The sequence below is a fragment of the Neodiprion fabricii genome, chromosome 6 (genome assembly GCF_021155785.1).
Source record: "Neodiprion fabricii isolate iyNeoFabr1 chromosome 6, iyNeoFabr1.1, whole genome shotgun sequence".
NCBI classification, from domain to species: Eukaryota; Metazoa; Arthropoda; class Insecta; order Hymenoptera; family Diprionidae; genus Neodiprion; species Neodiprion fabricii.
In genome coordinates this window covers 13,245,326-13,258,027 of record NC_060244.1, presented here as the reverse complement: position 1 = coordinate 13,258,027, position 12,702 = coordinate 13,245,326, and the positions used below count along the sequence as shown (strand labels likewise).

Here is a 12,702-nt window from a genome sequence, read left to right as displayed (position 1 = left end):
GGCCGGCCTGCCAGCACTGTGCGAGGGCCGCGGACACGTCAAGCCCCACGGTGGAAACCTGCCCAGCGTGGGACGGATAGGGCGGCCCTGCGGGAGGCCGTTGGGGGGGACCTGACCCTGGCCGGGTTGATCCGGTCAATGAGGGGCTCAGGGAAGGGATGGGCGGCGGTGGCCTGCTTCGCGGAACGGGTGATCGCCGCAAAAGAACTTGAGGAGAGAGCGCGGCAACAGGCCCCGCAGCGCGCAGGGAATGAGACCGGGTAGCGCAGGCTACACGGGCCGAATGGGTAGCTCGGACATGTGGGGACCCGAACGGGTCGGCGGGGTGGTGTGCCGGCCGAGCTTCGCTTCGTCCCTCGGGGCGGGCCAGGGGGGGCGCGGAGAGGCATAGATGGTGCCAGACTAGGATGTAATTGGCCCCCGGTTAGGGCTAGGGCCTCTCCGCTCAATACCTCCTCTTTATCATCAGCCCCAACCCCCTGGGACGGCGACTGGAGCGCGACGCCGCGCCGTCTTCCCCTGACCTCCGCGAGGATAGTCCTAGTCCTAGAGGACGCAGAGTGGGAATCGCCCTCGGCACTGGACGGCTTCGCCTCACGAAGCGCCAGCCACAGCGCGGTTAGAAGGAAGTTACCCACGAGGATGGCAAGACACGCAGATACCACAACAGGCAAGACACGCAGCCGCGTAGTAGTGCCCGGGGGCTCTCTGAAGATATGCCTCGAGCGGTTCCGGGGAGTCCCCTACCCGCACCAGGATGGCCGCTGGTTTTTTAGTAGATGCGAGTCCCACACTACCCCGAGGGTCCTTGCGGGGCGCCTCGGGGTGTGCATAAGGCATTTTCCCAGCGATAACAAAAAAAAAAAAAAAGGTTGGGTCGGTAACACACCGACTACAAGTCCCGTCATCTCGTCCGCCATCCTGCATGCTAGTCAGCCATCTTGCATGTCAGTCCGCCATCTTGCGGGTTAATCCGCAATCTTGCAGTCGGTAACACACTGACGCTCGGTTGGTAACAAACCGACTACGGGCGAGGCGCGTCCTGCAGCATTCAATCAGGTCGGTAAGGCAGTTTTGAGACAGAACCCCTCTTATATAACTACTTATTTTGAAGTTGATCCTTCGTCATATTATGTTTGTTACGGATTATCAAATGGATCAGCTTCCGCACAAAACAACCACACATGAAGGTCTTGTATAAGATATTGAATAATGGTTCCTTGTTGATCAAAAGATGATTCATTCGAGTATATGAAAAATGCAATTGGCTGTAGAGCAGAGATGTGTCTTCGAAGAGAGTAGGGTTTTGAGTTGAATATGTGGTTATTAAAGGATGAAATACAAGTGAGTTTGGAGACAAATCATATGGGTGCAGAAAATGTACATATAAGAATCCATAGTGGAGAAAATAGAATTAGCAGAGTAAGGTAGATAGCAAGTAGCGTAAGGCTGGATCGATATAGAAGGACAAGATGCAGATTATAGCGTTAATATAAGAAGCGTGGGAAAGTTGGCAAGTAGAAGCAATAAATATGAAAGACGTGTGGCGGTTCGCTATAGGTAATAGTCAAAACTAACATGATGTGTAAAAAATAGATCATAAAACAATTTCTCATCAATTCAGTCACAGCTCAGATGTGCTCTCCTCGTCGCGCGTCGGTCTGGATTAATAGAATTTTGCTCGAAAGTGAAAGAAAAGACATGCTGAACGTGAGAGTGAAGGTAGATCGGCTTAACGGTGAGGATTCGTACACTTCGAAACTATGCGATTTATCGATAAATTCGTGAAAACTCGATCGTGAGATTCCTCAATTTTACATCTTACAAACTTTAACATCACATTAGTCAAAAATCATACTTTTGTGGGTCTACTAATTGAATCAGATATCTCCTCAGATCGGTCATCAAAGCCAAGTTGACACAACCATTCAGTTCAACTCATTGACGAAGCAAAAATCGAAATGATGTGGGTTAAAAATGAGTGCAGCAGCAAGGTGATTTTACATCTGAAATCCGAAGCAGTTTATCGAAATGAAATATTATCAATGAATCGGACTTCCGTTTCCGGTTTGGACGTGAGTGGCAGGTGTGAGAAAGAGTGTGAGAATTTAGCAGGATAGCAAAGGTGAGGAGGAAAGGAAATGGGGAAGAGAAGGAGTGGGGAAGACCAGGACGTGCGGACGAGTGAAGGGAATAGGGAGGCAGGAGTAGAAGGAAAGGACAGGTGAAAAAAGGGGGAAAGTTTTGAGGTTAGTCAGAGAAAGCCGGCGGACGGCAACGGGAAGGATAACAAAAAAATAGGCGGTGACATCTAGGGCGTAGGAAGGGGGATGGAGCAAAGACAGATAGGTGGCAGGTAGATAAGGTAGGGAGCGGTGGCGGAGATAAACAGTATGAGCAACGCGGGTGGCCAAAAAGAAGGGGCGAACAGAGTAGAGAAGGAGAAAAAGAAAGGTAGGCCGGGTGCAGTAGCATCGTTAGGGAGGCATAGGAGTCATAGCCTGGGATCGGCGACGACGGTGCTAGATTTATGGAACAGAAAGCGGGAGGAGAAGGGGGAAAAAGGGGAGGAGGATGCACATGAGATACAGGAAAGAGAAAGAGTATTTGGGAAAAGCAGGAAAGTTCACCGGTCGCCGGAGGGCAAGACAGGTGAGGAAGGAAAGACAGAGAGAGGGAGTATACAGGATATGCTAAGGCTGATTAGGGAAGAGTTAAAGATAGGTCTAGAGGAGGTCAAAGGGCAAGGAAGGGGGATCAGGGAAGAAATGGAAAATATTAAAGGGGAAATGACTAGAAGGGAAGAGCAGTGGGAAGTAGAGAGAGGGGAGATGAAGGAAACGATAAGGGATCTAGGTAAAAGATTAGAAGAGGTAGAAGAGCGGAGAGGAGGGGAGATGGACAGAGTAAAGGGGAGGCTGGCAGAATTAGAAATGAAGAGAAGGTGGGGGGCAGAAGGTGGGGGGGAGAGGCAGAGACAGGGGAATGCGGAAGTGGCGCAGGTGACAATAGATAGGTTAAAAAAGATGGGGTGGGCCACAGAGAGGAAAGAAAGGGAAGAAAGAAGGGGAAATATAGTATTGAGAGGAGCGAGAATAGAGAAGGGAAGGGAAAAGGAAGGGTTGAAAAAGATTATGCAGGTGATAGGGGTAGAGGTCGAGGTAAAGGATATGTGGGAGGTAGGCGCAAAAAAGGGGGGAGAAAAGGGGATATGGATAGCAAGGCTAGGGAATAGGGAGCAAAAGAGGCAGGTAATGGAAAGAAAAAGCGTCCTTAAACGGAGGGAGGAGAGAAAAGAGGATCTCACCTGGGCAGAGAGGAGAATGAAATGGAAGTTGAGGGAGATAGCAGCTATCGAGGAGAGAAGGGGAAACAGAGTAAGAATAGGGTATGCAAAGATCTGGATAGAAGGGAAAATGTGAAAGTGGGATGAGATAGGAAAGGTGCTTAGGGACGGTGCAGGGAGAGAGAGGGAATAGGGGCAAAGGGAGGGGAGGGGAAGAGTGGAGGAAGGCGATAGGGAAAGGACAGCAAGCGAGGAAAGACAAGAGGGGGGTATATAAGCACAGGCTGGGGTACGTAGGGAAAGGCAGTCGGGGAAATGGTCAGTGGTGAGGGACAGAGGCAGAGGGGGCGGGAAAGAAAGAGGAGAGAGAGGGGAGTAGGCGAGACGGAAAGGGAGGGTTGGAAAGTAGTTTTCTGGAATGTGGCAGGGCTTGCGAGAAAGGATGAAGATTTCTGGAGGGGTCTAAGGGAGTGGGATGTAATATTTTCAATGGAGACATAGATAGAAAAGAAGGGGTGGGAAAGAATTAGGAATGAGTTGCCAGCAGGTTATAGATGGGAAGTGCAGTATGCGGTAAGAAGAAATAGGAAGGGAAGAGCAATAGGCGGAATGCTGTTAGGGGTAAGAAGGGAGATGGTAAGTGGGGGGGAAGGGAGGGAAGAGGTAAAAGAGGGGATGATAATAAGGAAAATAAGTGTAAGGGGGGAAAAATGGCTGGTAATAGGAATATACGTAAATGGGGATCTGAAAGAGAAGATAGGGGAATTGAAGGAGCGGGCAGAAGAGGTAGAGGGAGGAACAAGAGTGCTAGTAAGGGGTGATTTTAATTCCAGGACAGGGCAGGAGGGGGAAGGATGTTTGGGGGAAGGAGAGGAGGAGAATAGGAGTAGGAAATCAAAGGACAGGAAAATAAACTCCGAAGGTAAGCAGCTGGTGCAATTTTTGGAAGAGACAGGATGGGCAATAATGAATGGGAACATAGAGGGCGATGAGGAGGGAGAATTTATGTATGTACGAGGGGCGGGGGTGACGGTGATAGATTACGCTATAGGAGACAGCGAGGTAAGGGATAGGGTCAAAAGGATGGAGATTGGGGATAGGGTTGACTCAGACCACCACCCGGTAATAGTGTGGATGAGGGGGGCAGTGACTAGGACAAGAAAGAGAAAAAGAGTAGGGGAAGCTTGTAATGGAGACTGGACAGAGGAGGGTAGGAGGAGGTTTAGAACAGAGGTCAAATGGGAGGGGGTAGGAGAAGCGGATGTAGGCAAAGAGATAGAGAAAAGAATAAGGGAGCTTAGACGAGCTTTAGAGGTAGGAGGGAGGGGAAGTGAAGTGAATAAAGGTTGGTGGGATGAGGAATGTGGGCGAAAGAAAGCGGAAGTAAGGCAAGGTTTAAGGAACTAGAGAAAGGGGGACGGGGAAGGGGAAGCGTATAGAAAGGAAAGAAGGGAATATAAAAGGCTGTGCGAGGAGAGGAGGAAGAAAGAAAATGCGGGATTCATAAAAGAAGCAGCGGAAGCAAGGACAGAAAGCAAGGTATGGGAGATAGTTAACAGGGAAAGAAAGAAGAGGAAGAGGGTGAATGAGGAAATAGGCGATTAGGAGTGGAGGGAGTATTCCATGGGATTATCAGGCGGAGTGGAAAGCAAGATAACAGAAGGCGGGGGGACGGCAAATAGAAAGGGGGACGGGAAAGAGGAGCTGCAGAGGGAAGAGATTAAGAAGGTGATAGGAAAGCTGAGGGATGGAAAAGCACCACGGGGGGATGGAATAGCTAGCGAGGTATGGAGGTATGGGGGGGAAGAGATGGAGCAGTGGGTATGGAAAACATGTAACGGAGTTTGGGTGGGGGAGAGCTGGCCAGAGGATTGGAGAGAGGGATTGATAGCGCCGATACAAAGAAGGGGGAGGGGAAAAGGGTAGAAGAGTATAGGGGGGTGACGCTGATGCCAACTCTGTATAAGGTCTATGCGATGGCATTAGCGGAAAGGTTAGAAAGAGAGGTGGAGGAGAAGGGCATGATACCGCAAAATAAAACTGGCTTCAGGAAAGGAATGGGTACAATTGACCACGTATACGTGCTTGACTATTTAATCAATAGACAGGTGGGAAGGGATAAGGGAAAGGTGGTGACGTTCTTTGTGGACTCAAAAGCGGCGTTCGATTCGGTGGACAGGAAGGTGCTATGGGAGACTATGGAAAGGAGAGGGGTGAGGGAAAGGCTAAGGATAAGGATAGAGGAAATTTACAAGGAAACAAAGAGTTGGGTGAGGAGCGGGGGAAAGGTACGAGAGGCGTTCTGGACGGCGAGGGGGTTAAGGCAGGGATGTCCGCTCAGTCTGCATGTATTCAACCTGCTGCCGGCGGATTCAGAAGAGGAAATGGAGAAAGGGAGACGGGTTGGGGGGGTGGAGTTGGCCGGCGCGCGGCGGCAGGGTATCGATTTTAGCGTATGCTGATGACATAGTGCTACTAGCGAGACATGAAGAGGAGATGGAGGTAATGATTAGGAAGTTAGAAAGGTATATGAACAGGGAAAGGATGACAGTATATGTAGGGAAATCAAGGATTATGAGATTTAGGAAAGGAGGCGGCAGAAGGAAAAAAATGGATTGGAGATGGAAAGGGAAAAAGATAGAGGAGGTTAAAGAGTTCAGTCATCCAGGGTATAGAGTGAAGTGCAATGGGGGACAGGAAGCACACGTGAAGGAGAGAGTACGGAAGGCAGGGGTAGTAACGAGGCAGGTATAGGGAAGAGGAAGAAGAAGGTTTGGAAGGGATTGGGAAAAAAGGATTTGGTTATTTGACAGGCTGGTATGGTCGGTAATGGAGTACGCATCGGAGATATGGGGGTGGAGGGAGTGGAGGGCTGTCGAGGCGGTACAGGATAGATTTTTGAGATGGACATTAGCAGTGGATAGGCGAACACCGGGATATTTAGTAAGGGAGGAACTACAGAGGGAAAAGCTAAGGATTAGGGCAGGGAGAAGGGCATGGAACTTTGAAAAGAAGCTGGAGAGAGGGGAGGGTAGCGAGCTAGCTAAGAGATGCTGGGAAGAGATAAAGGAAAAGGCAGAAGTTGGGAGGCAGGGATCGAGATGGGAATGGGAAAGGGAAAGTTTCTTTGCGGAAAGGGGGGCAGAGAGTAGAGAGGTAGTCGCGAGAAGGGAGAGGGGAGAGGTAGATTTTAGGCAAATAGAGGAGAGAGAGAGGGAAGAGCAGAGAAAAGAGAGGTGGGAGAAAATAAGGGAATCGAGGTACAGCAGATGGTACAGGCTAGTGAAAGGAGAAGGGATACCAGGGTATCTGGGAAAGGGATGGGGGGAAAGCAGGTGATCAAGAGTGGCAAGATTTAGATTTGGAAGCGTACTGAAGGAGGCAAGGTACTAGAAAGAAGAGGAAAAGAGAATGTGTAGGGTGTGCAGGGGGGAGGAGGAAATATGGGAGCACGTATGGGAAAGGTGCGTGGGCTGGGATAGAAGGGGGGAAAGCTGGCAGGAGGTGGTGAGGGAGATGTTAGGTGAGGAGGGGGTGGGAGAAGTCTGGATGAGAGAACTGGAAAGGATCAGGGATGTACAAGAGAATGAAAAAGTGAGAGATGAATGGGAAATAGAAGTCGATTAGGATAAGGACAAATAGGGAATAGAATGAGGTAAAATAGGATAAGGTTAAGTAAAGATAAGGATAAAGAATAAGAAAAGGATAAAAGGGAAAGTAAGGGAATGGCACGGCAACGGCACAGGGCACAGGCAATCAGAAAATAAGTAAAGATAAGGTAGGAAGTAAGAATAGGATAAGAATAGGTTAAGAAAACATGTAAAAATATGGTAAAGGGAGAGGAAAATGGAAGTCTTTGTAACCCCAAGGGGAACAATAAATATTACATACATACATATTATCAATTAATCGGAATCAACAAGTCAATGGCTCCATGCACGTTATCCGACGTGATGAATTTTGTAGAAGCGACATTATCATCGTCTGTTTCAACAGATTTCACTGTGAACAACGAGTTCAAAAACCGACCATTGCCCATGTTGAATGAATCACCATATCAGTCTCCGCTGGCTTCACCGACAATACATGGAATTGCCAACACTTTCAATAAACTACCATTATTGTATATGGGGGGCGCATTCAATTCATATAACGATAGGAAAAAAACTCAAAAACAAAGAAGAAAAAAGTGATGAATTTTGAACATCTTTCAACAATTTAAATAAGGTAGTCACAGCGCATTAAAAAAAAAAATCCGAAGCAACGTGTAACGATAGCGACTATTCTTCCGGCAATTTCATCGTGACAATCGTGGAAACTCAAAATTCTTAACGGAACGGCTCGGTGAATCGATGGTGTGTCTTAAGTGGTGTACTTTCGCGCTACCCAAGGAGGCCTACTCCTCAACTCACCTTTCACAAACTGTAACGTACTACTTAGTTGTCCTAAATCGCTCTTTGTTATTTGTGATAGTTTTTACCTTAGTTGTCCTAAATCTCTCTTTGTCATTTGTAATAGTGTACTTGATTCATTTTGTTACACAAAATATGAACTAGTGTGGACAATTCGAGTGCCATCTTGTCCATACCATTGATTTCCTGTCACCCAGAATAGTGTACTTTTATCACAGCCGGTGCGTTTACACTTTATACAAGCAAAGCCCAAAGTAATCCATTTCTAACCGCTCGGGAATAGATTATATATGTATATTCTTTTGAGATCACGCTGGGTGAGATCCTTCAGATGATCGTCTGCACGTGACACGTCTAAGTAACATTGTATAATTTCATCCCTTTATTATCACTCCTTTGACTATCTTCCTATTGTTTATACCAAAAACTGGTTTCTAACAGGCAACCGTGTATATCTATGATGTGCATGTATTCAATTGACATTTTCTTTGTCGATGTAACTGAGATACAGTTAGATTAACATTGCTGAGTTTGGTTGAAGTGGATTGCCCGAAACGAATTTACACAATTGTGGAGAGTCTACAGTATCTATATGGCGACACATACAAATTTTAATCGGTGGTCATTTCATTCCCATAATAACATTTGAATACTGCACTATCTAATCAGGTATACGTGATGGTAAGATTAATTCTTGTCGTCTTTACGTACCAATCGTTTATCTACTTGAGTTGAGCGACGCAGAGAGCACGGCTTGACTATGAACTCATCTCGTCCGTCATGGTTACTGAAAGCGCCGTTAGGTTAGCAGTCTTCATACATCTTCAGTTAACGAAATAGGTTAATTCTTACGGGATTAGGTTTAACTTTTGAGATCATAATGTCTTTATACTGGGCATCTCTTTGTACGATGCATATTTTTCAACCTTATATTGTCACACAAGGGTCCAGAGAGTCCAGCGTAATTTTCATAGGCTAGCCTTTGAATAATGGAAAGGGGATAAGCTTAGGACCGTGATGTAAAAAAAGTTTCGGGTCTCCTCAGTAGTGACATGGGCCGGGTCGATCAGTTGCCATCGAACCACTGAGCACTGAGTTTCTAAAGTGAGTCCAGGGTTTCCAAGATCCTACTGTGGCAAAGATGTAAGTTTTTTAGGGGTGTGTACTTTTTTTAATTCTATTAATTTTATGTTCATAATATAATATATTTGTTCCTCGTTTTTGCGATTTTTTTTCATATGAAAACATCGTTAAAATCAAAATTGATGCTTTGTGGTCACAGTTCTGTATTGAATAACTTGGTTATCGCTAGATCCGAGCTGAAATCTGCCGAGTAAATAGTTGTACACAGCAACTCATAAAAGTACAAAATACATAAAACAAACATGCAAACTCGAAATGAGACGCGCAGCTGCGAGGGGATAGAAGCGGTGCTTTGGTCCTGATTCACAGCAAGAGCGCTCTGATAGTCCAGGCGATTTTAAAATCGATTATTTTCATTCTACTTCGGTCGATGAAGCAGAAGAGGATGCGAGTGAGGGAAAACCCAAGTTCGCTTCTAGCGACACAGATTTCGAGCCGGAAGAGCCATGACCTCCCAAAAGAGAAAGAAGAAGTATATATACGGAAAACGTCCCCCAAAGAACTTATACGGCAACAACCGTTACAAGTGGACGACAATAGCACCCGAAATAAGCGAACGAGCCTCAGTAAACCGTCTAGTAAGTCATCTACCTGGAGTAAAAGTGCAGCTGCCAATGTCAAGAGCCCAATCGTAGCGTGGTTGTTACTAATGATAAATTAATAAATATACCGAACATAATTGTAACTTATACGAGCACCCAGATTGCTTTGAAACGTATACATATAGAGGAACAAATATACATATGGAGGATTTAAGATTCACTCAAATTGAAAGCGATTCTCCGGTTCTTGTATTTAGCAAGTGTGAAAGATGATGGCCATAATCACGTTGAAAGGATGTGGCGTAGGCGTTCGTCGCCAGTTTATCATGCGACAATGCTGTCTCAAAGATTTACGTTTTTGTTACCGATAATCCGATTTGGTAACAAGTCCACTTTCACCGAATAGATTCCGTCGACAAAATGGAACCGATTCGCGAAATCTGGGATTCACTTTTAATAGATTGCAAACAATGTAATACTCATTATAAATATTGCACAATCGATGAGCAGTTTTTTAGTTCTCGAGGACATCCATTTCGCAATGACATGCACGCTGAACCAGATAAATACGGCATAAAGATCGTCTTGATGAACGATACAAGAACTTCGTATATGATAAATGCATTTCCGCATGTGGGGACCGTGTCAAACCGAGAAGCATCGGAATCTGTTTTGAGTAACTATATTAATACCTTATTGGAATCAATTCACGGTAGCGGAAAAACATCATGTCCGATAATTGATTCACATCGATTCCAATCGCTGATAAAATGATAACCTTGTATTCTCTTACGTTGGTCGGTCAGATTCGGACGTAAAGCGAACACCTGAAATGATTTCAAAACAATCTTGAAGGTGGAATCTGCGCGCTGTGCTTACAGCAACAATAAAACTCTACTGTAATATTGCTCCCAAAAAAAAAAAAGATTGTTATGTTGTTGTCAACGCTGCATAGACGTGAAAGCTTTGATACGGATACGGGAAAGCCCGAAATAATTCACTTTTACAATTTCAGTACGGGAGGTATCGATACGTTCGCCCAAACGTGTTACGAATATAGCGCATCCGGCCGCTCATGTCACTGGCCTTTGAGATTTTTTTACGGGATGATACATCAGTCAGGGATAAACAGCTACGTCTTCGTGAAATGCAGAAAATGAAACAACGTGTCGCGCAATCTTTTTGGAGGACTTGTCAGTAGAGCTCATAAAGCCGTTGCTACAGTTGAACCTGGAAAAGCGCACAGCCATGTTTCTATACCCTCCGAGATGCTCAACGAATTTTTGGAAATCGGGCTACTAGCATAGAACAGATGAATTAAGAAAAAAAGAGTGAAATCGACATTATTTCGCATTTTTGGACTTTCTTTTCTGTTCAAACCGGCATATTTCGGAGTTTTTCCATTCTATAAATTTTTTTCGTTGCAAGGCAATTCCTCAATCGATTTTCAATCGATTTCAAAAACAAACTTAAATATGACAATTCCATTGTTGTTATGTAGAAAAATCTGAATGGGTTTTCCAAAACCCCTGTGTGGCAACGACATTAGAAAAAATAGGTGCAGCAATCTGGGGTAAACATATTTCGATGTCTCAAAATAAAAAACTCACCTTATATTCTCGGTCGAAACAATTTCACGAAGTAGGGCGCTCACGCCGAACCACGTAACTACCGCTACTCCCATTCCGCACCACTTTCCTCAAGTTGCGATGACGAACGGTGGAAAGCTTATAAATATCCGAGTATATCATACGCCTAATCAAATATATACGATATGATATGATATGATGGTATGATGAAGATCACGATGATGAGCTAATCATGCCTTTTACGTACCAATGACGTCACGTATGGTAGCTGTACTGTTGCATGTAATGAAGTATGTGTAGAAGGGAATCATCACAATGCCATCATTTGCCGCCTGTGAATTTAAACATAAACTGTATTAGAATAACAAACAACTGCCGTTTCATTGCTAGAATATGATCCTATCATCATAAAAATTGAAAGTTGCTATGATTCTTGGTATTTGTAATGGTCCTAATGTCATTGCAAAAAGGGATTTTCATTTCAAAAAAAATACAAAAAATTTTATGATCCACTTGCGCATAGCGGATATGAAAATATTTTGTATCTAAGAGGCAAAATAGATCTTTTTATAACAAGCGTGACTTCGTAATACAAGTTATAGGTGAACGATGCTTGCATTACACTTGCGCAAAACACAGTCAACTGAACAGAACTTGATAAATGGGTCACACACTTCCGGAAATACTACTCGCTAACCACCGTCAGCTAATTAAATCCCTCCACCCTTCTTACAAGTGTCTCTGAATTAGAAAGCTACATTATCCTGAAAGAAACCTGTGCGAGCCTGCTTATGCAGCATGCATTTATATGCACGCTTAGGAAAGTTCCAGGTGATAATTCTGTCAGTTATAATTTTTAAATAATCTTCCTAATAACTAGCCACTTTATCTTAATACGCTGTTTGATAATATTTCAGATAAAAAAGGCATCTATCCTGGTCCAACATTATTCTAAGAATGTTGTTGAAAAAAGGTAATATGAATAATAACTTCAATTATCACCAAATTGCTCTAGTGAACTGCATTGCTAAGATTTTCTCCCAGGTTATGTGTTCCTGAATAACTGCATGATGTGAAGCAAATGATAAATACTCATAGAGGCAGGTGGGCTTCTAGATGAACTACGGATTTTTTAACACCATCGACTCCCTGAACACCTTCGCTGTCAGTCGAAAATGAGATTTTCGTGCCACTTTTGTGTTAGAAGAAAATTTTCGTAGATTCATCTTATAGTTTCAATATTACAATTTTTGGGGTCGCTGAATCCAAATCTGAATTCAGATTTGCAAAATGCAAAATTGCGGATCTAATGTGGCGGCCGCAAATCCGAAAAAAAGTTTGATTCCCGCAAAAGTGAGCACTTTATGGTATCTGAAGTCGTTAAATTTGAATCTGAAATCGGATTTTCAATATTCGAAATGGTGGATCCAATATGGCGGGAGAAAATATCAGTTTTTATTTGATTGAGTTGATTTCAGAGTTAGAACTCAAATTCGAAATTAATAACCACAAACATCTGAAGATACAAATTTTTATCGAAATCCAACTACTTTTCAAATTTTCTCCCACCATATTGGATCCGCAATTGTAAATTTTTAAATTTGATTTGAGATTCGGATTCAGCGACCTTAAAAACGATGATGTACTAAATTACAGTCAAATTGATGTAGTGGAAGCATGTTTATTTTCAAATGCCCACATATGTGTCATGGGATAAAAGTAAAACGACT

General features: G+C 44.4%; 1 protein-coding gene across 4 annotated transcripts in view; it reads right to left on the bottom strand.

The window, feature by feature from the left end:
- The window catches only part of LOC124185018 (dipeptidase 1-like), a 1,685,273-nt gene that overhangs the window by 461,392 nt on the left and 1,211,179 nt on the right, over positions 1-12,702 (bottom strand). For 3 of the 4 annotated variants that reach the window (XM_046575303.1, XM_046575304.1, XM_046575306.1), the window contains exon 10: positions 11,220-11,304. In XM_046575303.1, the coding sequence (XP_046431259.1) occupies positions 11,220-11,304 (85 nt within the window). Of the gene's footprint in view, positions 1-11,085; positions 11,139-11,219; positions 11,305-12,702 lie in introns of those variants that run through there. The other variant, XM_046575307.1, reaches the window with a different exon arrangement.